We start from the raw sequence: 27,395 nt of genomic DNA on the forward strand, positions 1-27,395 counted from the left end.
GGAAAACATCCTCCATGGCAGTTCTGTGATCAGAGAGACCCTGTGTCCCTGCATTCCTGGCCCCATCCCAGCCCTCCTCTCCTGGGCCCTCCGTAAGTGCTCAGCTAGCTCCAGAGGGCTCAGCATCAGATCACCAAATCCTTCCTCACTGTAGTCATGGAAAGAGCCTGAATATTAGAAAAGAGAAGCTCCTGGGCTGTGGAATCAACTAGACCTGGTTCAAGCCCTGAATCTGACACTCATAAATGGTGGGGCCTTGGGCAATTATACTTGTGCTAGCTTTCTCACTTACAAAATAGAGATGATAATGCTAATATTATGGAGCTGTTATGGGATTTAAATGAAATAGTGTATGATAAGTGCCTGACCTATAGCGAACATTCAGTCACTGGGAGCCAAGACAGGTAAGCACTGAAATTGAAGCCAGACTTCAGAGACATGGCCCTGTCACCTGGGGCTGAGCTGGGATGTGCAGTGGACACCCCTGATCACTCCAGTGAGACTGACCCCTAGGCTATCCTTCACACTGTCATCCCAGTGCTCCTGCCAGTATATAACCTTGGCCAGGCCACCTCCCTCCTTAAAGTGCTGGTGAGACTAATCACAAGTTCAGCCTCCAAGCAGCCTGCAGGTCAGGACCCTTGCCTTCCCTAGGCCATACCTCCTCAGTCTTTGGACCACTCACCACCGACCTGTGCTTTGGGCATTAAGGAAACAGTAAGTAAATAATGATCCTTGAGCTAGGTAGTTGGATCAGTCACGCCTCTAACATTGTTGGCATTCAGCTATATTTTCTCTGTCTCCTTTAGGAGACGTCATGGGAGGTTTTCTGAAATTCAGCCACAATGTATCAACTGCATCCCCCTGCTCTGCTCCTTATCTAAAATGGAAAAGAGTTTGGTCTTGTGTGACCCGTTTTTTTGTGCATACTTGTGGCCTTAACATACTTGGTCCTCCATCCTCTTATCTGTAAGATGCTGGGCTACATTAGGAGATTCCCTGGATTCCTTCTGACCAAGACTTTGGGAGCCAGGGCTGGGCGTTGGCTTACTGATGCTGCTGGGGGTGAGGTAAGATGCTGCGCCCACAGGTCCAGCTTCACCCAGATAGCCAAGGGAGGTGTTTGCACAGAGGGGATGGGTGGGGAGCCCATTCCCAGTAGCAGGCAAGTTAGTGTGGGCCAAGCCAGTCAGGGAGGGAGCAAGAACAGCAGCAGCCTTGATTCCTCCTCCCCCCGCAGCCCCCCCATCCCATCCACCCCCATAAGAACCAAACTATGTATCTCAATCCTAGAATGTGTGGAATGTGCCACAGCCTGATAGGCATGAAGCAATCTGTAGAGAGGCAGGGAGGAGCTCTGCTCCCCAGTCAGAGGCCTGACAGTGCAAGGACTACGGGTCCTGAGGGCTGGGCTGCCCCTCCCATCCTCCCCGGGCCTGCTGCCACAGCCAGGATATCAAAGACTGCATTGTGCATTGAGCGGGACTTGGTCCCTCATGTGCCAGGGAGGAGGCGGGAGGAGGGACACCGCCGGGAGGCTGTCCCCTCCCAGTGCTCCTCTGGCTGGTGTTCCCAGGGGCCTTGGCCCAGGGAGGATGGTGCACACATGGGTGGCTGCTTCTGCATCCCTTGGGAGCCGAGTCTGTCCTGGGGGCCAGGTGAGTTTCCTGGGGGGCCCCGGCCTGTGGCTTGGCTGAGGTGGTGGGTCCAGTGAAGGCTTAGGGATCTGCTGGGTTGGGGGAGCTACTCTTCTAAAGATGGGGAGATGGCTGTACTTTCTGGCTTCTTCTTCTTCCTTCCTCACTTAGTATTTGTCATTCTGGTTTTGTGAAAAGGGAGTGAAGCCTGGGAAGCATCTACTTTTCCTGAAGAAAGAGGCTTTGAGCTTTTGCTCTAGGAGGAGGAGAGAATGCTGCCTTTGGCTGCCATTCCCAGGGTGTGACTAAGCCCTTCCTTCCTTTCTTCCCAAGATTCCCTAGTTCAGGAAGAAAGCTCAGGCAGTTAGTTCCTCTGCGGCCCAGGAGTGGTCATAAACTTGGCCTAAGCCACTCAACCCTATTTTTGTCAGGGTTAATGTTACTGGAGAAAAACAGGCAGTTTCCTGTCTCCTACCTGTTTTAGTGTGATTTTTCTTTCTTTCTTTCTTTCTTTTTTTTTTTTTTTTTTTTTTGTACGTCAAATTGAGGTCACAGAGTTGTTGCTCTAAGAATTGTCAAGTCATCTGAGACTTGACACAGGGTGACCAACCTTGCCGGTTTCACTGGAACCCAGGGCTTTCCCAGAATGCATTCAGTGCTAAAACCGGGACAGTCCCAGGCAAACTGGGGTTGTTGGTCACCTTAATACAAGCTCCTCGCTTCTTTTCACAGCAAGACCAAGGTGAGGCCCTGTGGTCTCATGTATGGCATTTATCAGGATGAGTGGTAGCTTTGGGGGAGGACTCGCTTGGGAGACAGAAGAGCATTATACCAAGAAATCATTCCTAACCCTTGTTAGGATTCCGTATCTTCCTGGAGCACTGCCATGTTTCCTTGGAGGGGGAGCCCAGGAGAACCTCTAGCTAAGGCCTTCTACTTTCTGAGAGATGACTTCCCCCTGTAGTCTTGTGACCTGGGCTCAACAACATGGAAGGCACTAGAGGTTTCTAAAGCGAATCTGAAGCAGCCAAGTTCTGCTTCCTCTGCTTGAAGTCTCAGCCTAGGCACCTTGGTACCTCCAGCAGGGAGAGGCTCCAAGACTAAGCCACCCTAGACTTTATAAGCAAGCAAATGCCCTTGGCACAAAGGCATGACCTTCACCTAGGAAACAAATCTGGAAGAAAGCTTCTCCAGATTTCTAAGACGTATATACTTTTCAGACCCTCACCCTAAATCCTGTTGTCATTGCACCCCATGGGAGCAGACATTGAATGGGGGCTGTGGGAACATGAAGGACCACTGGTCTGTAAGGCAGGGACCTGGGTTCTAGATCTGACTCAGTCTACTTCCTCTTAGGCAGGCATCCTCACAGTTAATCACCTGGCCTTTGAGGCCAGAGTGTCTGGATTTGATCTTAGTTCTTTGATTTGGCTTGAGCAATTTATTTAACCTTTCTGTGTTTCAGTTTCCTCACCTGTAGATTTTATGATATAATTATGCCTTCCTCATAGGGCTGTGGAAGAGATTAAGTCTACATGTGAAACAGTTAAAACAACCTGGCACACAGTTAATTAAGCACAATAAATTAAAAAAGGCACATTAATCACATCTCTATGACCCTGGCATGTCATGCTCTCTCTCTAGGCCTCCCTTTCCTCATCTATAAAATGAGGGGGTTAACTCAGCCTGTGAAGGTATCTTAGGGAGCTCTGCTCCTAGTCCCTGACACCCAGCTTCAGCTGGAGCAGCTCTGCTCCTGTTTGACATCCTGTTGTTCAACCCAAGATTTCATGTAAAAGAATTCTGCAGCTCAAAACCAACCAACCAACACTGAAGAAAACATCCTCAAAGTTCTTATAATACTATCATTCAATTATCTTATTGTTTCACCAGATTTTTGCTGTTGAATTGGTTGGCATCCTGGATTCACTTTTTCACCAGGAGTCAGCCTGATATTTATTTCTACTGAGGCTTTTCATGCCATCTCCCCAAACTGTTTTCTGTACTTGTCAGGGGATTTCCCTAGGGAGGATGATATGGTGTTATAGGTCTGAGGCCAGTTGTTGTAAACATCCCCTTCTAGCTTCCCCCTATTTATCCTAGAGAAATGGAACAAAGTATGAGACACATGCTGGAGTGACCTAATAGTGTGTGACTTTGGGCAAGTCTCATATTCGTCGAACCTCAGTTTTCCTGTCTGTAAAATGAATCTAATGATAGTATCTATCACACGGAGCTTTTGTGGAGATTAAATCAGACAATTCATCTCATGGATTTAGCACAGTGTCTGGCTTCTGACAAACCCTCAGTAATTGTGGGCTGTTTTATTGTTAGCTAATAGGGACCACTCCCACATCCCTTCTTCCTATTCCTTACTCCACTGGAGTAGGAGTCTGTGCTCCTGCTTCTTCGGCTGCTTCAGTCATTGTGTCTGTTTCAGTGGGAGTAATCAGTGAGGACCAACAGTCCTCAGGGGTTAGGGAGGCAGGAAAGAAGAAGGCTTGACAGTACTAAGCCCGGGACAGCTGCCCAGCTGGTTTGCCATGGTGTGACACAATGACAAACATTGTCCCTGACACCCCCCAGGTGTGCTGCATTCTCACACATGGACTCTGCCTGCAGCATCTGTTTCCGTGATGTTTCTTACTTACTCACATAAATCTCCTGATTGCATGTGGGCAGTGGATGGGTTTCTAGTAACTGCCATTATTTCTGGCTTCTGGACCCCTGGAAATTCTTGCCACTGTTAAACTACAGTTGCTCACTTAGGATCACAGTGCAAGTCATGTCAAGATTTGTTGGTCTAAAAGCTTCTAGCACTGCCCCCTTATCTTTCAACACTATCTTGAAGCCATCTGGCAGACTTACACCCTTAAACAGAGGATGTGGGAGAGATACATTTGCCTACATTGATCGCTGTTGTTTGTAACTTTCCTTTCAACCTTTTTAGTAAATATGAATCATCAGTAAAATTATAGGAGGTGGGGGGGTGAATGCTGACAATTGTAAACGATGCTTCACATTTGAGCTTTGAAAAATTCATGAGGTGCTTTGAACATACTGATAATAGAGACTATGAGAACAATATGCAAATTTCTACTTTTTGTCATATTAGCTTCAGAACTTCTTTATTTCTTTCTTTTACTTTTTGAAAAAATAAAAGATTACAGATACAATCAGGGTCTTCTGGTAGTTCTTCCCAATCTCACTACCTACTCTCCCTCCCACAAATTAATCACATTCATGAATTCAGTGGTTTAGTGCTTTTATTACATATTTGTGTACTCATATCATTGCAAAGAATTTATTTTGAAGATTTTTAAATTTAAAATGATATCATTATGCAAACTGCTTTTATTTATTTATTTATTTATTTTTTTGCTCAACATTATGATCTAAGATATATTCATGTAGATAAATGTAGCTGTAATTCTAATTTGGTATTTGTTCCAACAAGGACAATGTGGGTTTACATTATAAAAATTGCTGGTTGAAAAAAAAATTGCTGGTTGTATGCTTGTCAGGTCAAAGAAAAAAAATGTGGGTGGAGAAGAAAAGAATGCAGGGAAATGTTTACTGTTTAGTTATCTTCTTAAAGTTGGGAGTGGTGGTAGATGGGTGGGATCAAGGAGAGACTGAGAGAGGAGAAATAGGAGTGAATTCTCATTTCCAGCAAGTTTTTGTGAGTGAAATATTTCCCAAGTTGAAAACCATAGATTTCAGCGTTCTGAGGTTGGGTTTATGTAGTGGAACTGGTAAGGTCTGCACCCAATGATCTGGATGGGCTCTGACTCTATTGCTGACTTGCTCTGTGACCCTGGTAAAATCATTACTCCTCTCTGGGGCCTTAGTTTCTCAACAGTAAAATTAGGAGTGGAACTCAACGGTCTTTTATTCCCTTCAAAATATTCGTTTTCTGTAATTATTGCCTCTCCTCACCTTTATATCTCATATTTAAAATGTCAAGATGCCCTCCCTTTTCTAACTTTAAAATAGTGTCATTCACTTTATTCCCTGACTTCTCATTTGCCAAGATCACAGTCCATATTCTCACACTCACACCCGTGGACTGTCATACAATTTGTCAGCTCTCCTCCTTGCTTCTCCTTGCCTCTCTCTGTCCTTCCTGTGCTATCCCAGGTAGAATTTCCACTTTTGTTTTGCCACGCCTATGTGCAGGAATGTTTCATAGCTCCATATTGCTTGCTATATCCAATCTAAATTCCTCTGCCTTCCTTAAAATGCTCTCCCTATCCTGACTCTACCATATTTATCAATTTTAGCCCCATGACCACTAACCTCTCCAGTATGTCCTCTGTCAGCTCATGTGCATGCAAAGTTCATTCACCACTATCCTGCTGAGCTCTTTACCAATAATCCTGCTTTTCTACCACCTATATAAATCGACCAACAAAATAAAGAGGAAGCCATAGACTGGGGGATAATATTTGTAAACCACATATCTGACACTTGTATCCAGAATATTAAAAAAAATCTTATAGCTCAGTAATGAGAAGGTAAACAACCCAAGTAAAATGTACAGACACTTTCATTCAGAAAATACAGGGATGGAAAATAAGCATGTGAAAAAATATTCAACATCATTAGGGAAGTATAAATTGAAACAATGAGATAAAACTGCAAACCTACTAGAAGGGCTACAGTTAAGAAGACTGATACTATCAAGTGTTCATGTGAATGTGGAGCAACAGGAACTTTCACACATTGCTGATGAAAATGCAGAATGGCACAGCCATTTTGGAAAGCAGTTTGGCAGTTGTTGTTTTTTTCTGTGCCAAAGTCAATTTTATTTTATTTTTTTAATATCTTTATTGGAGTATAATAACTTTACAATGTTGTCTTAGTTTCTGTTGTATAACAAAGTGATTCAGCTATATGTACACATATATCCCCATATCCCCTCCCTCTTGTGTCTCCCTCCCACCCTCCCTCTCTCACCTCTCTAGGTGGTCACAAAGCACTGAGCTGATCTCCCTGTGCTATGCAGCTTCTTCCCACTAGCTATCTATTTTCCATTTGGTAGTGTGTATATGTCAATGCTACTCTCTCATTTTGTCCCAGCTTACTCTTTTCCCTCCCTGTGTCCTCAAGTCCATTCTCTACATCTGCGTCTTTATTCCTGTCCTGCCCCTAGGTTCATCAGAAGCATTTTTTTTTTTTAGATTCCATATATATGTGTTAGCATACGGTATTTGTTTTTCTTTTTCTGAGTTACTTCACTTTGTATGACAGACTCTAGCTTCATCCACCTCACTACAAATAACTCAATTTCGTTTCTTTTTATGGCTGTGTAATATTCCATTGTATATATGTGCCACATCTTCTTTATCCATTCGTCTGTCGATGGACACTTAGGTTGCTTCCATGTCCTGGCTATTGTAAACAGAGCTGCAATGAACATTGTGGTACATGTCTCTTTCTGAATTATGGTTTTCTCAGGGTATATGCTCAGTAGTGGGATTGCTGGGTCATATGGTAGTTCTATTTTTAGTTTTTTAAGGAACCTGTTTACTGTTCTCCATAGTGGCTGTATCAATTTACATTCCCACCAACAGTGCAACAGGGTTCCCTTTTCTCCACACCCTCTCCAGCATTCGTTGTTTGTAGATTTTTTGATGATGGCCATTCTGACTGGTGTGAGGTGATATCTCATTGTGGTTGCATTTCTCTAATGATTAGTGATGTTGAGCATCCTTTCATGTGTTTTTTGGCAATCTGTATGTCTTCTTTGGAGAAAGGTCTATTTAGGTCTAGTTTGGCAGTTTTAAAATAAATCTCTGTGTTTTTTGAATTGAGTGTTAGTAACTTTCTCTGACCAATAATAATAATAAAAATAAAACTAGCTTCCAGAAAGTAATTTATTGATTCATAAATGAAAAGTTCAGGGGTTGTTTGTTTCAGGTATGTCTGGGTCAAAATATTCAAATGATATTATCTGGAAGTTATCTTTCCTAAGCTCTGTTTGTACTGGGTTGGCCTCAACCTCAGGCAAACTTTCTCCCTGTGGTGGGCCCCATAGCTCCAGACTGTCATATTCACAGCTTCAAGTGCAGTGGAAAGGAATCTTTTCCTGAAGAGGTCTAAGGAGAGTCCTAAGACCAATTCTCATTGGCTTAACTTTGGTCACCTGGCCACGGTGTAGCATAACCTGACTGGCTTACGCTTGAGTCATGTGTCCACTTTTGGAGCTAGGGATGGAGTCAGCCCCATCTGAATGACATAGACTAGGTTTACATGGGTCACATTGCTAATGAGGAAGCCAGGGATTGAGTCCAGAACTACCTGATTGCAGATTTTTTTCCTAGCCACTTCTCTACCTGCCTCCATTTTTAGAAAACAAAGCATGTCCATTACAGAATATTTGGAAAGTAGACAAAAGTATAGAAAAAATGGTTAAAAGTGACCCAGCAATATCTATCATGGACCTTTTGGTTTATTTCCTTTGTCATTAAAAAAAATCATATAATTTTCCTAAAGTACTTTATTCTATATGATAGTTTTTTTCCAGTTTTATTGAGATGTAATTGACATTCAGCACTGTATAAATTTAAGGTGTACAGCATGATGATTTGAACTACATACATCAAGAAGTGATTACCACAATAAGTTTAGTGGACATCCATCATTTCCTACAGATATAAAATTAAAGAAAAGGAAAAAAATGTTTTCCTTGTGATTTGGGCCCTCTCTCTTTTTTTCTTGATGAATCTGGCTAAAGGTTTAACAATTTTGTTTATTTTTTCAAAGAACAAGCTCTTAGTTTATTGTTTTTTCAGTTTCTATTTCATTCATTTCTGCTTTGATCTTTATGATTTCTTTCCTTCTACTAATTTTGGGTTGTCTTTGTTCTTCTTTTTCTAGTTCCTTTAGGTATAAGGCTAGGTTGTTTATTTGTGATTTTTCTTGTTTCTCAAGGTAGGCTTGTATTGATATAAACTTGCCTCTTAGAACTGCTTTAGCTGTGTCCCATAGATTTTGGATCATTGTGTTTTAGTTTTCATTTGTCTCTAGACATTTTTTTATTTCTTCTTTGATTTCTTCAGTGATCACTGGTTGTTTAGTAGCATACTGTTTAGCCTCCATGTGTTTGCGCTCTTTGCAGTTTTTTCTCTCTTGTAGTTGATTTCTAGTCTTACAGTGTTGTGGTCAGAGAAGATGCTCGATAGAATTTCAATTTTCATAAATTTCCTGAGACTTGTTTTGTGGCCTAGCGTGTGATCTATCCTAGAGAATGTTCCATGTGTACTTGAAAAGAATGTGTATTCTGCTGATTTTGGATGGACTGTTCTATATAAACCTATTAAGTTCATCTGGTCTAATGTATCATTTAAGCCCAGTATTCTGTACTGATTTTTGTCTAGATGATTTGTCTATTATTGATATAAGTGGGGTGTCAAAGTCCCCTAGTAATACTGGGTTACTGTCAATTTCTCCCTTTATGTCTGTTAATACTTGCTTTATGTATTTAGGTGCTCCACTGTCAGATGCATATATATTTACAATTTTTATATCTCCTTTGGATTGATCCCTTGATAATTATGTAGTGCCTTTGTCTCTTGTTACTGTCTTTGTTTTTTAAAGTCTATTTTGTCTGATATAAGTTTTGCTACTGTGGCTTCCTTTTCATTTCCATTGCATGGAATATCTTTTTCCATTCCCTCATTTTCAGTCTGTATGTGTTTTTAGATCTGAAGTGAATCTCCTGTAGGCAGCATATATGTATGGGTCTTGTTCTTGTATCCATTCAGCCACTCTATGTCTTTTGATTGGAGCATTCAGTCTATTTACATTTAAAGTAATTATTGATAGGTATATACTTATTGCCACTTTGTTAATTGTTTTTGGAGTTCTTTTTTGTTTCTTTCTTCTTCTCTTGTTCCTTTCTCTTGTGATTTGATGACTATCTTTAGTGCTATGTTTGTGTTTGTATCTCTTTTTTGTGTATCTATTGTAGATTTTTGGTTTATGGTTACCGTGAGGCATTTATACACACACACACACACACACACACACACACATAACTTTTGTACTGTGTATTCTTTACTTATTGTGACTACAGATGATTTTACTACTTTTTTCTTTTAACCTTCCTACTAGCTTTATATGTAGTTGAGTTACTACTTTTACTAAGTTTGCCTTTACTAATGAGCTTTTCTCTTTTGTAATTTTCATGTTTCTAGTTGTGGCCTTTTCTTGTTTGCTTGGAGAAGTCCCTTTAAAATTTTTTGTAAAGCTTGGTGGTGCTGAACTCTTTTAGCTTTTGATCTCTCCATCAAATCTCAATGAAAGCCTTTCCAGGTTGAGTATTCTTGGTTGTAGGTTTTTCCTTTTCATCACTTTAAATGTATTGTGCCAGTCCCTTCTGACCTGCAGAGTTTCTGCTGAAAAGTCAGTTGATAGCCTTATGGGACTTTCCTTATATGTAATTTGTTGTTTTTCTCTTGCCCTTTTAATATTTTCCCTTTATCTGTGATTTCCAACATTTTAATTACAATGTGTCTTGGTGTGGTTCTCTTTGGGTTGATTCTGTTTGGGACTCTCTGTGATTCCTGGACCTAGATGTCTGTTTGCTTTCCCAGGTTAAAAAGGTTTCAGCTATTATGTTCCTTGCTCCCTTCTCTCTATCTCTTTTCCTTCTGAGACCCCTTTAACATGAATGTTAGTATGCCTGATGTTGTCCTAGAGGTCTCTTAAACAGTCTTCATTAATTTTCATTCCTTTTTCTTTTTGTTTTTAGCTTGAGTGATTTCCACTACTATGCCTTCCAGCTCACTGATCTCTTCCTCTGTCATATAATCCACTGTTGATTCCTTCTAGTGTATTTTTTATATCAGTTATTGTATTCTTCATCTCTGTTTGGTTCTTTATATTTTCTAACTCTTCGTTAAAAACTTCTAAGTTCTCACTCTGTTCATCCAATTTTCTCCTGAGTTCTTGAACATCTTTATGATCCTTACCTTGAACTGTTTATTAGTAGATTGCTTATCTCCACTTCACTTAGTTCTTCTTCTGGGGTTTTATCTTATTCCTTCATTTGGAATATATTCTTCTGTTGCCTCATTTTGCCTAATTTGCTTTTTTAAAAAAAATCCTATGCATTTGATAGGTTAACTACATTTCCCAACCTTGGAGTAGTGGTCTTTTGTAGGAGATGTCCTATGTGTACTAGCAGTGCACTCCTCTCTGGTCACCAGAGCTATATGATCTAGGGGTGTCCCCTATGTGGGTTGCATGGGTCCTTCTGTTGTGGCAGGCTGACTACTGGGGTAGTCTGGTAGGTATGGCTGGCCCCCAGTCTGGTTGGTTGCCAGGTCACTGGTAGGCAAGGCTGGGTAATCTGAGGCAGCTGGCTGTGGAGCCCCAGCATTGCTGGGGCTAGTGCTGGTGGGTGGAGCTGGGTTCTGGGTGGGTGATTGCAGGGTCGGGGGTCCTGGATCTGTTGTTAGCCTGCTGTTTAGCAGGGCTGGTTCCTTACATTACTGACTGCAGGATCTGGGGTGTCCCTAAGCTAGTGTTGGCCTACTGGTGAGAAGGGCTTGGTCCTCTGATGGCTGGCTGAGGGGCCCAAGGTGTTTCAGAGCTGGTGTCAGCCTGCTAGATGGTGGGGCCGTGGCCTGGAGGGTCCCAGTGCTGGTGTTGACCTTCTGGTGGATGAGGCCAGATCCCAGGGCACCTATCTGTGGGGCCCAAGTTGTCCCAGAGCTGGTGCTGGCCTGCTGATGGGCAAGGCTGGGCCCCATGGGGCCCTGGGCCTGGTGCTGACTTGCTAGTGGGTGGGCTGGGTCCTGACATGGCAGGCTGCAGGGCTACAATGGTGCTGTGGTTGATGTCTGCCAGATGGTGGGTATGGCCAGAGCCCAGGGGATTCCAGGGCTGGTACTTGCCCATGGGTTGGTAAGGCTGGGTCCTGGGGCTAGTGCTGGACCACTGGTGGGCAGAGCTGGGTCCTGGGGTCTCTGGCTGCAGGGCCTGGGGATCCTGGAGCTGGAGTCAGCCCTGTGGTAGACAGGGCCAGGTCCTGGGGTGGCTATGAGCTCAGGGGGTCTTAAGGCAGCCAGCCTGCCCTGCCAATGGGTTGGGGCTGTGTCCTTGCCTGGCCTGTTGCATGGCCTAAGACATCACAGTACTGGTACTGACAGGCTGCTGGTAGGGCCAGGTCCAGCACTAATAAGCTAGAGGGAAATTCCAAAATGGTGCTTGCCAGTACCAGTGTCCTCATGATAGAACAAGATCCCAAAAATGGCTGTCCCCATTGTCCATGTCCCCATGGTGAGTTCCAGTTGCCTCCTACCTCTCCGGGAGGCTCTCTAAGATAATCAGGTAGGTCTGACTCAGGCTCCTTTCAAGCGGTAGCCTCTTTCCGGGATCCTAGAGAATGTGAGATTTTGTGTGTGCCCTTTAAGAGTGGAGTCTCTATTTCCTTCAGCCCTCTGGGACTCCTGAAAATAAGTCGCACTGGCCTTCAAAGCCAAATGTTCTGGGCTTTTGCTTTCTGGTGCAGGACCCATGGGCTGGAGAGTCCAGTGTGAGCTTGGACTCCTTACTCCTTGGGGAGAACCTCTGCAATTGTATTTATCCTCCTGTTGTGGTTTGCCCACCTTGGGGTATGGAACTTGAAGAGACCATGCCTCTGCTCCTCCTACCTGTCTTACTGTGTCTTGTTTCTTCTTTATATCTTTAGTTGTAGAAGATTTTTTTGCTAGTCTTCTGGTCTTTCTCATCAGTAGTTGCTCTGTAAATAGTTGTAATTTTGGTGTGCCTGTGAGAGGAGGTGAGCTCAAGGTCTTCCTACTCCACCATCTTGGCCACTCCTTGATATGATAGTTTCTTGTTGTGGTCTCTGGTTCTTTTTCAAGGTCCAGCTCAAGTCTTCAAATCTTTCATGATGAAATATAATTCCATGTTTAAAAGAGCTCTGTAAACTGTAAATCCCTGTGCAACTATTAACTGTTCTTCACATTATAGAGCTCCCTCTGATTTTCCAGATTCTTTACTGTTTCTCAAGAAGCTGTCTTCTGGCTCATGGGTCCCAAAACAGTTGGTGAATTAGCTCTTTCTACTCCAGAGATTCTCACACTATAGAGAACATCAGAAATCCTCAAAGTGCTAGGTAAAAATACATGTCTCCAGACTCTACCCCTAGATAGTCTCAGGGGAGTAAGTGAGAAGGCTCCAGGGATATTTTAAAATTCATCTTTTTATTGAAATTTATCATTCATACAGAATTGTACATGAAATTATATGTACACAGCTGGTGAATTTTCACAAGGTGAATATATCCAACTATGCTGCTTCCTGTGGCTGTAATTCATTACTTCTCATTGTTATATTGTATTTAATTGTATATGTCATCATTTACTTATCCATTCTAGTGTAGATGGACATTTGAGTCATTGCCAGGTTTGGGCTGTTATGAATTACTACTGCTCTGAGTATTTTAGTAGATATATTCTTGTGACCACATGTATGTATTATTTGGGATAATAGTGGAGTGGAACTGCTGAATCTTATGCATATGTACCTATGCATATGTTCAGCTTGAAGTGATACTGTCAAACAGTTTTGCAACGTGAAAATTTTCAAAATTTATTCTCATACTTGCAGTATATGAGAGTTCTGGTTGCTGTGTATCCTTACAAACACTTGGCTTTACCTGTTTTTTCATTTTTGCCAATCTGTGTAGAGGTGTTCCACTGTGGTTTTAATTTTCATTTCCCTGATGAACTTGAGAAAATTTTCATAAATCTACTGGCTGTTTGGATATTATCTTTGGTGAAATGCCTATTCAAGGCTTTTGCCCATTTTTCTAGTGGGTTACCCATCTATTTCTTAAATATTTTTAGCATTCTTTATATATTCTGGATTTAAGTTCTTTGATGAATACACATATTGTCTATAGTTTCTTCTATTCTGTCACATTTTTTGCTCTCTTAATTACATCTTTTGACTAACAGAAGTTTTTGCTTTTAATGTACAGTAAGTCCCCTACATATGAATGAGTTCTGTCCTGAGAACGAGTTTGTAAGTCTAATTTGTTCATAAGTCCAACAAAGTTAGCCTAGGTACCCAACTAACACAGTCAGCTATATAGTACTGTACTGTTATAGGTTAATAATACTTTTCACAAAAATAATACATAAAAAACAAACACAAAAAATAAAGAAACCATTTTTAATCTCACAGTACAGTATCTTGAAAAGTACAGTAGTACAGTACAACAGCTGGCATACAGGGGCTAGCATCAAGTGAACAGGCAAGAAGAGTTACTGACTGGAGGAGAGGGAGGAGGTGGGAGATGGTAGAGCTGAAGGATCGTCAGCAATAGGAGACAGAAGGCAAGCTGCAATTTCACTCACACCTGACGTTGATGGCACAGCTTCTGGTTCCTTGCTGGGTTCAATTCTATCTATCCTCCTGAAAAAACGATCCAGTGATGTCTGGGTAGTAGCTCTTCTTTTCTCATCCTAGATGACACGGTACCACTGGATTGCACTCTAAACGGCTGCTACAACCTTCATGTACTGTTCTACGTTCGGGTCCTGTGCCTCAAAAACTAACAGTGTCTCCTCAAATAAAGAAAAGCCCCTTGCCATTTCCTGCATCGTGAAACTCTTTGGTTCTTCAGTTACTTCTTCTTCCTCTTGTCGCTCTTCGTACTTTCTCTGGGCACTTTCGTATCTTTGAAAGTTCACAACTTGAAGGTTCATATGTAGGGCACTTACCGTATTCCAATCTATCCATTATTTCTTTTGTGGGTAGTACTTTTTCCATTCTGTTTAGGAAATTGCTGGCTACCCCAAGTCATGCAGATACTCTTCTATCTTTTACTCCAAGTTTTTTTTGGTACAGGTATCTTTTTAAAAACAAGCAACTAAATAATTCTGATGCAGACTATCCACAAATCACATTCTGCAAAACTGCGATTTTCTGCTCTAAACCTCACGTGTCCTTTAAGAGCTGTGCACCCTACCCTCTCCCCCAAACCAGGGTCACCATTATGAACTTCCTTCTTCCAGGTAGGCTCATGCCACAGGCCCTCATGGTCCTCAGGCCATCGTCTCTTCTCATGGAGCCTTACAACAGGGACAGACTCACAAAGTTTGCCAGGGCTGGGTGTAAATACGTGAACTGGCAGTTTGAGGACCATGATAGCCAGAGGACAAATGCCCCATAGTGATGGCAGCGACCGCTCAGTCCCAGTTGACTGTCGCCAGATAAGCATGAGGGTCCCAGACCATAGTTCTTCCAGTTTTCAAAGCAAAGCCAAGCATCTGGGTTATGTAAAACATCCTGGTTTCTAAATGATGTAGAGCAATTTAAACCTTAAAAATTCACTGTGCGGTAGCAGAAACTAATGCACCATTGTAAAGCAATTATACTCCAATAAAGATGTTTAAAAAAAAGCAAAAAAACCCCCAACAGCTTGTTAAAATAATTCTTAAATTCCTTTAGCCTCTCCCAATATTTTAGTTACTTTTCCTCAGTTGCTTGTGTTTGTTCAACCTTGGATAAAATACTTTAGGTTTTTCCCCTTCTTTAGATCTTCATTTCCTCATGTGGACTTTCACATTATATAAAACATATGTTAAATAAAATCTCTATGTTTTTCTCCTGTTTTAAAAACAATTTTCACCGTGCAGAGGGAAAAAAAGAAAAAAAAGAAAAATGTTTGTGGGTTTTCTGTGGCCTGTGGCCTCTGGTATACCAGTTTTCAAACTCTGTCCTAGTGTAAGGAAGCAGGCTGCCACTCCAAGTGTGATCCTGGGACCAGCAGGATGGTCACCTGGGAGCACATTAGAAATGAAGAACCACAGGCTTCCATCTACTGAGGCAGAATCTGCAATTTATCAATAGCCCCAGGTGATTCACACACTCATTAAAGTGTGAAAACTTTATGTAAATGTATGGTTCTTTTTAAAAAATTTTTTAATTTAATTTTTTTTTTTTACACAGCAGGTTCTGATTAGTCATCCATTGTATACACATCAGCGTATACATGTCAATCCTAATCTCCCAATTCATCCCACCAGATGTATGGTTCTTAATACTGGCTCAAATCAGAATCATTTGGGGGAACTTAAGAAAAATACCTGTATCGATGTGGTGATGTCTAGCTCTTCCCGGCCAGGCCCAAGTCGCGCCTGACGAGGGACAGACGTTCATGGCGAACAGGACCGCTCTTCTCACTCGGTTGGCCCCAGCCCCTTGCCTCTCCTCTCCGCCTTCTGGTGCTGTGTGTAAGGCAGAGGTGCGGAATCCCCGCTAGACCTCCGTCTCCTGCACCCTGCCTCACCGCGGGCGGTGGACGGACCGGGTCCGCGTACGCAGCTGACACTCTAGCCTCGCCTTCTCGGAGGGTCTCGCGAGGAGTCCCACAGCTCACCACGCGCCCCCGTTGGTGCGTGAGCGTCCCGCCTACTCCCTGCGGTGCCTCTGGCTGGCTCCAGGCTTCCCTCAGGGGGCGTCGCTTCCGGTTCTCAGCGAGCCCCTCGGGTCCTCCCTGTGGTGGTAAGTCCGGTGAGCAGCTCTCCTGGGGAGTCCAGGTGATAAGGGAGGCACTCCAGGGTCCTCGTAGGGGCAGGTGCCTTGTGGGGGTCGTCCTCATATGTGCAGGGGGACTGACTTGGCCGTGTGTTCCCCCTTCGCCGGGGTTGCACGCGGGAGTGTGAGCTATCGTGATGGACTGGGTGATAAGAAGGGGGGTTCAGGCAAGCGCCCTGGTTAGGCAAACGCAGGAGCCCGAGGCTTCGCAGGCGTTGCCCGCCCCTGACCGTGAACGCTCATGTTGACCTCATGCTTACCCAACCGCAGACCACCCCCCCTCCCCCCACCTGAGAACTGGCATCTCCCAAAGTGCGTCCATGGGCCTGATGGGGAGACGATGGGTGGGGGACTGGGGGACGACGCACCCTGGGTGGGAAAGCCTTCTCTAGCGATCTGAGAGGGAGCGTTGGGGCGCCGGACCTCCCTGCCGCCGCCCTTCCAAAGCGCATAGTAGTCCCCAGAGCAGTGTGTGGGTAGAATCCCTTGCCTTCCGGTGAGTGGTGGGCTGGCCCCGCCGTGAGGCCACACGCCGCTCTTCAGGGGAGAGGGGAAGGAAAAAAGAAAAATACCCATGACTGGGCAGCACTATGAACGATCGATGTAAATCAGCATTTCTGGAGATGAGGCCTAGGTCCTGATATTTTTAAAAAGCATCTTGGGGGATTTGAATAGGCAGCCAGGGTTGAGAAGTGCTAATTTAGATCAAGTCCTCACTTATGACTGGGAAATGTGAAATCTCAAAAAATGGACGGATGAAATATCTTGACCAATGTTACCTAACTAATGTATTGGAGAATCTGATTTGTGCAAACTCATATCTCATGATTCCCAAGCCAGAGCCTTTTTGCTATAGTTACTTCTGGTTCCTGGAGGCAGAACGACAAAATGATGCTGCTAGACTATGACTCATTACTGCCAGCTTTCTAGCTAAGCTGCCTAACTTTCAGCACTGACCCCTAACAAGATTTGCTAGATGAAGAGCTGTGAGCTAATGGGCCTGTCCTTCAGCCCATTCAAGCCCAAATCCATTTCATTCCCTGTTCATTACCCAAAAAAGTGCTAACTGTTCCTGCTATGAAGACATGGAAGAGCCTCAGCTCGGGTCTCAAAGTCCCACTGTATAGGCACAGAAGAAGGCAAAGACTTCTGGCAGCAATTTGAGGATTTGGGTTCAGCATTAACCAGCAGGGATTGGATGGAGCATGATTACTTCATCTCTTATCATTCTTGGGCTGCATCAACAGAAACACAGGTCCAGAATGCAAGCGTGGTAGGTCTGCTTGAGTTTGATCCACCAGCATTTTACAATTGAAGAAGCTGGATGAATTAGCTGAATGATTGACAAATGGTGGTTGAGCCAAGATTCCTAACCCCTATTTCCAGTATCAGGTAATGCTTATAATCTTCTGACCCCATGGTGGAGTCCTTGAGCAGTGTCATGTTCAGAAGAACAGAGTAACCAACAGTAATGTGTTAAGGACTTGAGTTCTCTTGTTTTTTGAGGATACCATGAAGGAGGCCCACATCCCATATCAATACTTGTGAATTTCCCTTCTATTCATTTTTACCTGCTGCCTTGTGCTTTATAGCTGTACTCTTCTTCTCTTTTCAACCCCATGCCATCAAAATAGCGTCCTCCTTAACCCTAGTCTATGCTATGATTTTCTTTCCTGTCCTTTTCACTCCAATTTTACAGCTGCAAAGACAGGAACACTTTAGAGAGCTGGGGAGGAAAGAAATCCCATACAGGACTCTGTATAGTGGGCAGACAGAAGGGCAGTCTGGGGACAATCATACATTTCAGGGCCATTACAGCCATGCCCCAGCCACCTCCCTTATGATGCTATTCTCACTTGCTCTGCTCCAGCACTTCCGTTATCCACCTTGCTGTAGTCAGATCTATAATGACCTTGTAGGCTCAGCATATATTGGACACGTTCAGTATACTAGGCCATGGGACTCAGTCTGACCTGTAGGTGGGAAATTTTTTTTTTTAAATAAAGTGGGGACACCCAGGCTGCTGTAGGATTGAGATAATATGATTTAGTTGAATACTAAATAATTATTAGGCAATGGTGATAACAATTAGAGTTCTTCTAGACCACCAGCCCTGGAGAAAAAAATGATCACTTGGTAAAAACTTGCAATCCTTGCTTATGCCTTTCTTATACTCTCGCAAATGATCTTTCATTTGATCTCCTCCAGGTAAAGAAACTTCTTGCAAGGATCCAACCATATCCAGTGAGATTATATCCTCATCTGAAAACAAGGAAAAATGTTTCCTGCCACAGAATATGACTCCAGGTATCTAAACCCCAAAGACAAAACCTAGTTAAAAAATATTTTCCATGTAGAATATTACAGTAATCCCCTTATCAGTCCCATCTGCAAACTCTCTCTCCCTGATCCTTTCTAGGCACCACCATCAAATACATCTTTGTAAGCATGACCTTGACTATGATACTCACTTGCTCACAAATCTTCCAATGCTCTCCATTGCCTGTAAGATTAAGCTAAGCCGTCTCGAGCTAACAGAGTTCTTCACAGTCTGGCATATATTAGGAGCTCCATACATATTTGCTGTATTAAATAAAGTATATCATCAAATAGATTTTAAGGTGCTGAAAGGCAGGGGTAATTTTTTGAATAATTAAGTATTCTACATAATACCTAAAAGAGTTTTTTGTATATGATTGGTGCTCAGAAAATGTTTGGTAAATAAATACATGAATAATTGAATAGGTCCATGGAGGTCATGTTTGTATTCTGTATACTACCAAAACAGTACCTTATACAGAGTTGGTTAAATAAATAAGTGAATAAAGGGTTGAGTATGTGGGGTGAGATTGGCTGAGTAGAAGGATGTCTGTCCAAATCTTTCAGAAGGAGAAAAAGATTTTGAAATTAAAGTGGAAAAAATCTTTTTCTCAATACATATCTTTCACAGTGTTCCCCTTAAGAGACTTCAGTGAAGCTGGCAAAGAGAGAACCATCCTCAGAGAGAGAGAGCTACACCTGGGCTGAACCTTGTACTGGAAACTCTGAGGATAAACCTCTAGAAGATACAGTTTCTGTTATCCAGTAACAGGGACCACTTTTGAGGGCAAATCACATGCCAAGCATGTGCTAAGTCATCCCTGCATCTACTTCTCATCCTCACATGCTCACCTCTAGAAGGTGGCACCACACTCTGCATTTCAAAGGTGGCAAACAGGGACTCAGAGAGGGAGGTGACTTCCCTAGTGCTGCACAGTTAATACGTGATGAGAAAGGCATTCAATCCCTGGTCCTTGTTTGTAACCAGGGTGTTACGTTGCCTCCCAAACATGTACTTTTATCCAGCATACAAAATCGAGATTTATGAAAAAAGATTTGCATTATGAATGTTTTGAAGGATATACACTATGTAAACAGTGTAATGTCATGCCAGATTCTTTCTTTTCCCAATTTCAAATTCTGTCAGACTTCTTGGTTGACAATGAGAAAAACCTTGCCCTCTGTTTTTTGGTGTTGTGTCAGTCTGCTTATCTGTCTGTCAGCTTGGGCCATCCTTGAAAAAGCTGAATCACCCACCATCTGTTGTCTCATGAACACAGTGGAGTCAGCATTTTGTCTTATCAGTGCATGAAGGCAAGTGAACAAAGGGTACATGTAGGTGAAACTTAACCATCTGAACCTGAACTTGTCAGTCTTTCAGCATTTTCTGCCATGATGCTGTTTCCAGGAAGGTCGTAGGGTGAGAAGGGGAAACTCAGCTCCAACTGCCACCCTCTTCTTTATGAGGAAGAGTCCCAGACAGAATCAATCAGATACATTATCATGACTAAACCACCGGTTTTCAGAAGGATTAAAATATGACAAAATGCACTTCACACTAAGACTAGAGTGAACTTGATTTATTCACCTGTCCAAAGAGGGCACTGTAGGATCCCACAGTGGCGCAGAGATGCTGCTTTGAGTGTCAGCTCTCATTGGTTGAGATCCACAAGCAGTTTGCTTATTTAAATCCAGGTCTTTTGTGTTCTATAACCATGGATTCAAATACATGGCAAGGAGGGTCACATTGAAGGGGCCGTCACTTATCAGGAGCTTTTCCCAGGAAGATTCTGGAGGGGAGTTTAGATCAGGCTTTGAAAGGACAGGAGGTTTGGTGAACAGAAATCACAGAATCAATTAGTGTCAAGGTTAATTACATTGTAAGAAGATGGGGGCCGCGAGCAGTAACTGCCGGGAGCACCGGGGTGGGGGGTTGCAAGGGGCAAAAGCTAATGCTCATGTGTGTATTTAACATTTAGTATGCACCCAGCACTGAACAAAATGTTTTATGCACATAATCTCATTTAGTAAGCCTCTTAAAAACCCTGTGGGATAGTACTCTAAAAGCCATCTTACTAATTAGAAAAGTCAAGCGTAGAGAGGTAATTAACTGCTGAGGGTGGTGCAGTTAACAAAGGCAGAGCCGAGCCTCGAGTCCAGGTCTGTGTGACTCCTCCTCCCTGGGCTTTACCTCCTCCTAGAAATCAGTGGTCAGTGAGGCTACCAGACGGACATTGGACCTGGACTGCGGGAGATAGAGGGCTTGCATGAGATTAGAACACAGGCCAGGGAGGAACGGAGTGTAACAAACATCCACCCAAAGCTCTCACCGATGTCAGGTCAGCTGGGCATGTTGTATCAGAGCTGACCTGCAGCCACAGCATTTCCATGACTTCTTGGTTAAAGACAAGAATACAGAAATGCAGGCTGCCTGTGTTCTCAGGCCAGCGTGACAGGGGCCGTCTCTAATGTGCTCAGGAATTTGCAAAAGCCCTGGCAAGTTAGGGCTAGAAGACAGACCTCTGTGCCTGTCTAGTTGCTGCCTTGAAGGTTCATTGTGTTTGATAATTATTAATGCAATTGCTACTTATTGTCTGAAGAAGACGCATGGCAAAGTGCAGTTATAAGATGAACCTCCTCAGTGTGGCCTTTCCCAGCAACACTATTCACTCTGCAACAGCTCCATCACTCTGTCCCTTTACCCTATTAACATTTTTTTTTATTCATAGCACTTTTCTCCATCTGAAACTACTGTGTTCATGGAATTGGTTATTTGCCAAGAATACAAGCTCCATGAGAACAGGACTTTGTCTATTTTGTTTCCTGCTGTATCTCAGCACCTAAAACAGCCTCTGTTCACAGTATTGAATGAATGTGCATTTTGAAAATATTAAAGATAAACTTTGATATATTAGCCACTTACCCTGACAAACAACAAATGCATAATCAGAAAGAAGCAGGTTAGAGGAAATGCATGTGTATATGTATAATGCATGTAGTATTAATATCTATTATATATGATAAATTTGACATATAAATATACTTCCATAAATATGGATAAATTAGTATTCTTTGGAAACTTTCACAAATCATCCACAGGAGGAAGTATATGTTCTAGCTGGTTCTGTGTGACACTGTTCCCTCAGTGCCAGGCTAAGCAGGAATATACTCTATACAAACAGAAATAACCAACCCAACTGCAGCAACTCCTGTGATTCCAGAACATTCTGGGCTTCAGCATTTTTTCTTCTGGGGGAGGAAAGTTTAAAGAATGTGCTCAGAGAATTGTTAAGATCACTTGTAATCTCTGATGAGAACATCAATTTAGGGGTTGGGTGTGGGAAACATTGGGGGTTATCTACTTCTTTCTTCCCTATTTCTGCATTTCCATCCTAATCTTTCTCACTCTGTTCTCTTTAAGATCTGATGCTCTCCTTCAGTGTGAAGAGCCGCTCCAGGAGGTGTGTAAATGGCCCCTTACAAGAAGCAGCCAGGAGGCGGCTCTGGGCGCTGGAGAATGAGGACCAGGAGGTGCGTGCATTGTTTAAGGTGAGCTTCGCAGAGCAGTGCAACCTTGTGTCCACCTTGTGTCTGTCCACAACAGACTCTCCAACACCTAGGACAGTGCTAGGAACAAAGTCGGCCCTCAAGAAAACATCTGACTGAATGAATGAACAAAAATATACACATTCTCTGCTCAGCAGGAATGGGTCAAGCCTTGGAGTCAGAGTCAGAGAAGACTTCATTTAAAATCTGCCACTATTAATTTTTTGAACTTCAGCAAGTTACTTAACCTCTGTAGATTGGGAATCATTATAATACCTACCTCATAAAGTATACTTTTTAAAAAATATGGTGAATTTGACTTTTTAAAATTGTGATAAAATATACATAACATTTTCAGTTTTAATAATTTTTACTGAACAAGTCAGTGATATTAAATGCATTCACATTATTGTGTAACCATCACCACTGTCCATTCCAGAATTTCTCATCATACTAAAGTAAAACACTGTACCCACTAAACAATAACTCCCCTCTATCCCCTTTCCTCAGCCACTGGTAACCACTGGTAAGTGTACTTTTTTTTTAAGTACCAAAATTGATAATCAAAAATTAATAGCTATAAATATTAGAATGAGAGGAGGAAAAGGCAATAAAATAAACCAATTTCTCATCTTTCATAGTAGGTAGATCATATCGTCAAATGCTAAACCAAGGAAGAAGTGTATGACTAAATTATTTATACTTTAGGAGGTACTTACTAGGAGAACTAAAGTCAGGAATGTTTAAAATTTGCTGCAGCTAGAGGTGGGGGAAAGAGAACATTGCTTTACATAATAAACTAGTATGTTCTAGTTATTTTACAGTTTCTGTATGAATTGATACAAATTAAAAAGAGAAACATACTCTTAATCTGTCATGTAACAAAAAATATAGTACTTGGTTTGTTGGGAGGAGTAAATGAGATAGTATCTGTAGAGAGCTTGGTGTTGTGCTTGGGTGGTGGCATGTGCTCCAGAAATAGTAGATATGTTGTAAATAGCAGAGTCGTTTTGTTTTTAAATCTCCAGAATTCAGGAACTTGGAGGCATTAGCGACTAACGGGCACCATAGAGTTTCTTTTAATTTGAGTCGCTTTTGACACAGGCAAGAGCTGGATTTGGTTGTGGAAACTGGCCCGCTGGGCTGAGTCTTGAGTGAGCAGGCTTGTGGGCCAAAGCTGAGGCCTGAAGTCAGTTGGATCTGAGATCCAGTTTGGGCGTCACAGCTCCCTTGACTTACCCTGTCTGTACCCTGGCATCCTTGAGTATAAAACAGGGACAATGCCATTTTCTATTAAATGTGAGGTGCCATTTGATTATAAACACACTATTTTAAGAAAGAAAATAAATGCTGCCAATTATTTATGATGCCACACTTTTCTTTTATTTCAGAAATGGTGAAATGTGATAAAAGTGCATCTTAGAACGGGTTAACTCCTATAATTACACTCTTTCATAAGATTATTATAAAAGTTAAATGAGGCATTGCTCATCAAACTCTTGCTGAAGAGCCTGGCATGTAGTAAATTCCTTGTAAATCAGTTTTTACTTAGGACCCTCTTCCCTGACTCCCAGGATCTACATTCTCCAAGGACCCAGGGCCTCCTGGGGCCTGGTATGGGAGAGCCCCAGAGTTCTGACTTTGCTTTTCTGACTTTTGCTTTTCCTTGGCTCCTTCTGTCCTCTTCTTCTTTCGCCAGGGTTCCCTCAGGACAGGGATCCAGGGGTTGATCACTGGTGATAGGACTGGCCTGGAGGGAGAGGGACATTCTGATCATCACTTGTTATAGTCAAGTCCAGATGCTTGGACAAGCAGAAAATATTTTAGGGGAAAACCAAGTATAGGCAGTGATTCAGGCCTTTTTATTCAAGTATTTAAAAAGTGGGTGATGGGGTGGGTATTACAGGCCTCTTCTTGCTCTGCTTGTGAGTGTGTAAACTGGTACAACCTTTCTGGAGGGTAGTTTGGCTCCTGCATTTTAGGATTGAAAATGTGCATTCCCAATGAACACTTCTTGGAATCACTTGTGTCAAAACAATCAAGGGTACATAGAAAGATTTAGATATGGGATGTTTATCACAGTACTGTTTAGGATGTTAAAAAATTAAAACAACTGAAATGTTTAGCCATAAGAAAACATTAAGAATTAATTATGTTAATGTGACAACAGCATATGTAACCATTAAAAATAACGTAGATTATTTAATGACATGGGAGATGGTTCAGAAAACATTGTTTAGGGACGAACGATTACAAAACAACTTAGTAATGTGATTCTATTTATATAAAAATAGTTACATAGAAACTCATGTACAGAAAAAAGATTCAAAGTTAATACACAAAGTTGTTAACATTGATGATCTCTAGGAGGAGGGATTATGGATGCTTTTTATTTTTGTGTGGTTTGGTTTTTCTGTTTGCTAGCTTTGTAAAAATAATTATTAAACATAGATTCAAGATCAAATTTGCTTCCAGGGTGCCTTCTGTGATTCATTCTCCACCCTCTCACACATACTTTTTTTTTTTTTTTTAACACAAAAGATAACATTCTCTGCACACAGTTCTATACTCTGGTTCCTTTTTGTTTCTGCTGTTGTTTCATTCAGCAGTGTATATTTGGAGCCTGTATCAATACACAAAGAGCTTCTTTATTCTTTTTTATGGATGCATAATATCATAATATTCCATTGTATGGATGAACCATAATTCATTTTAACCAGTCTCCTATTGATGAACATTTAGGTTATTTCCATTTTTTTTTTTTGGTGATGTAAAAAATCTATGCCAAAATTGGTGAAAGTGGTCAAAAGGCACAACCTTCCAGTTATAAGATAAAAAAGTCCTGGGGATGTAACATACAGCATGGTGACTGTAGTTAATAATACTATGTTGTATATTTGAAAGTTGCTAAGAGAATAGATCTTAAAAGTTCTCATCACAAGAAAAAAAGAATCTGTTATTATGTGATGTGGTGGATGTTAACTTAACTTATTATGGCCATCATGTCAAAATATATACATATGTTAAATTATTATGTTATACCCTAAAAATTAATATGATGTTATACGTCAATTATATCTCAAAAAAAGAAGTTCATACACAGCATGTTGTATATACGCGAGCTTGTTCACAGGATGCTTTTGTCATCCCAGGCTGACTCACTCTTCTTTTTACTCAGGATCTCTCAGCTAGGTTGGTGTGTATCCAGTCCCAGAAGGCCCAGTTCCTCATTACCTTCAAGACCATGGAGGAAATCTGGAAGTTCTCCACCTACCTGAACTTAGGTATGACATGGAGCAGGCAGGTAAAGAAGCACCTGCTTCTCAGTTCAGCCAATTTGCAGAGCTTGACGTTAAGGAATTGGTCTGGCTCTGATAATTAAAAGTGGTAGAGTCCAACATGGATGGTTTACCTTTGAAATATCACAAACTGCCTGGAACTAAATCTAAAGCAAATATTGCTCTAAAATGTCACATGCAGCACTTCTAGGAAGAGAGTATTAGATAATCAGTTAAAACTGGCAAACAGTTATTGATCATCTACTAGATTCAAAGTAGAGCTAGATTAGAAATTGATGGTTAAAAAAAAAAAAAGAAAAGAAACCAGCCTCTAGTAGGATCTAAGTAGCTGTTCAAAAGTTCCAGATCTGGGCTTCCCTGGTGGCGCAGTGGTTGAGAGTCCACCTGCCAATGCAGGGGACGTGGGTTCATGTCCCGGTCCAGGAACATCCCACATGCCACGGAGCAGCTAGGCCTGTGGGCCATGGCTTGTGAGCCAGCGCGTCCAGAGCCTGTGCTCCGCAGTGGGAGAGGCCACAACAGTGAGAGGCCCGCGTACTGCAAAAAAAAAAAAAAAAAAAAAGTTCCAGATCCATGTTCCATGTTTTTGGAAAAGTCATCAAAGATATGGGAGACTTATCTGCTAAAGGGGCCTCAGGATGCAGCGTTTAACAGAGGTAAAGAAGGATACTGGGACACAGCACCAGTACTGATGTGGTGGGAAATAGTTTACCTACCCTCTCCATGGAGAATAACTCATGATAGGAAAGTTACAATTGCAAAGCAAAACCAAGCAAAGCAAGAGGAGGCCACTTGAATTGACGCATGTTTAACATCTCTTAGAAAATGCTGGGCTCCGTGCAGACTTACACAGGAAGCAATTTTATGTAGGGTTGGAGGGTCAAGATGGCTCTTGGCTACAAGGTGTAAGTTCTCCTCTTGTAGTCATGGTGATTTTTCTGCTCTCCATTCAACACATCTCCTTCTGTGACCACTAGAGATCCTTGTTATTCAAAGTGTGCTCCATGGACCAGCAGCATCAGCATCACTTGGGGCTTGTTAGAAAAATGGAATCCTGGGCCGCACCCTAGACCTACTGAACCAGCATTTGTATTTTAATAAGGTCCCCAGGTGATTTGTATGCACATTAAAGTTTGAGAAGCACCATTATAGAAGATACACAGGGCCTAAATCAGCACAACGGAGAGTGGAAAGAGACAGGTTCTGCATCTTAAGAAAGTGAGGAAGTCTAGAAGCAAAATTTTCATAGAAATAATTTAAATTTATAGGAATGTGTAAAATACTATCCATAATTGTTACAGTTTTGCAGTTTGTACAGTTTTTAGTCTGGTTTTAACAAGTGAGATCTTACTGGGCATGGGGTGAGGGACAGGGTCAGAAGGATATTGAAGTAAATCCTGACTCATTTGTGGGCTATGGAGAACCTCCCCAGCCACTGCATCATTAGGGGTACAAGAATTCGAATTTGGTCGGGAGAACTTTAAGGGAGAACCAGGAACTCCCAGTGTCAACATTGTAATCTTGGAGATTCTTCCCTGGATGTATTATAAAAAAGTAACTTGGTTTGGGCTTCCCTGGTGGCGCAGTGGTTGGGAGTCCGCCTGCCGATGCAGGGGACACGGGTTCGTGCCCTGGTCCGGGAGGATCCCACATGCCGCGGAGCGGCTAGGCCCGTGAGCCATGGCCGCTGGGCCTGCGTGTCCGGAGCCTGTGCTCCGCGGCGGGGGAGGCCACGACAGTGAGAGGCCCGCATACCGCAAAAAAAAAAAAAAAAAAAAAAAAAAAAAAAAAGTAACTTGGTTTGATAATCTCATTTGTATTTATGGAGACCCATAATATGTTGAAAATAAATATCATTTAAAATGATTTGTACTTCCCAACAGATGCTGAGAAGAATCAATTCATTTTAGAAATTTTCTAGCTACCCCTCTTATGCTCTTCTAATTCCAGTTAAGTGGAGTCAGATTAGGGATGGAGGTCTGGGGGAGAAATTCAGGAGGGAAATTGCTCACCCTAATGATCAGCTAATGGC

General features: G+C 42.3%; 1 protein-coding gene across 9 annotated transcripts in view; it reads left to right on the top strand.

Annotated features, from left to right (window-relative positions):
• The first annotated feature begins 1,434 nt into the window (after positions 1 to 1,434).
• The window catches only part of SH3TC2 (SH3 domain and tetratricopeptide repeats 2), a 121,916-nt gene continuing 95,955 nt past the window's right edge, over positions 1,435 to 27,395 (top strand). For 7 of the 9 annotated variants that reach the window (XR_010840314.1, XR_010840315.1, XR_010840316.1 and 4 more), the window contains exons 1-4: positions 1,550 to 1,658; positions 18,408 to 18,506; positions 21,940 to 22,067; positions 25,243 to 25,348. Coding sequence is in view for 5 of the 9 variants with exons in the window: in XM_067032105.1 (XP_066888206.1) it covers positions 1,607 to 1,658; positions 18,408 to 18,506; positions 21,940 to 22,067; positions 25,243 to 25,348 (385 nt within the window). In the remaining 4 variants the exon portion in view is untranslated. Of the gene's footprint in view, positions 1,659 to 18,407; positions 18,507 to 21,939; positions 22,068 to 25,242; positions 25,349 to 27,395 lie in introns of all 9 variants that reach the window. The other 2 variants (XM_067032106.1, XM_067032108.1) reach the window with 2 other exon arrangements.

This window comes from Kogia breviceps, chromosome 4, assembly GCF_026419965.1.
Source record: "Kogia breviceps isolate mKogBre1 chromosome 4, mKogBre1 haplotype 1, whole genome shotgun sequence".
NCBI classification, from domain to species: domain Eukaryota; kingdom Metazoa; phylum Chordata; class Mammalia; order Artiodactyla; family Physeteridae; genus Kogia; species Kogia breviceps.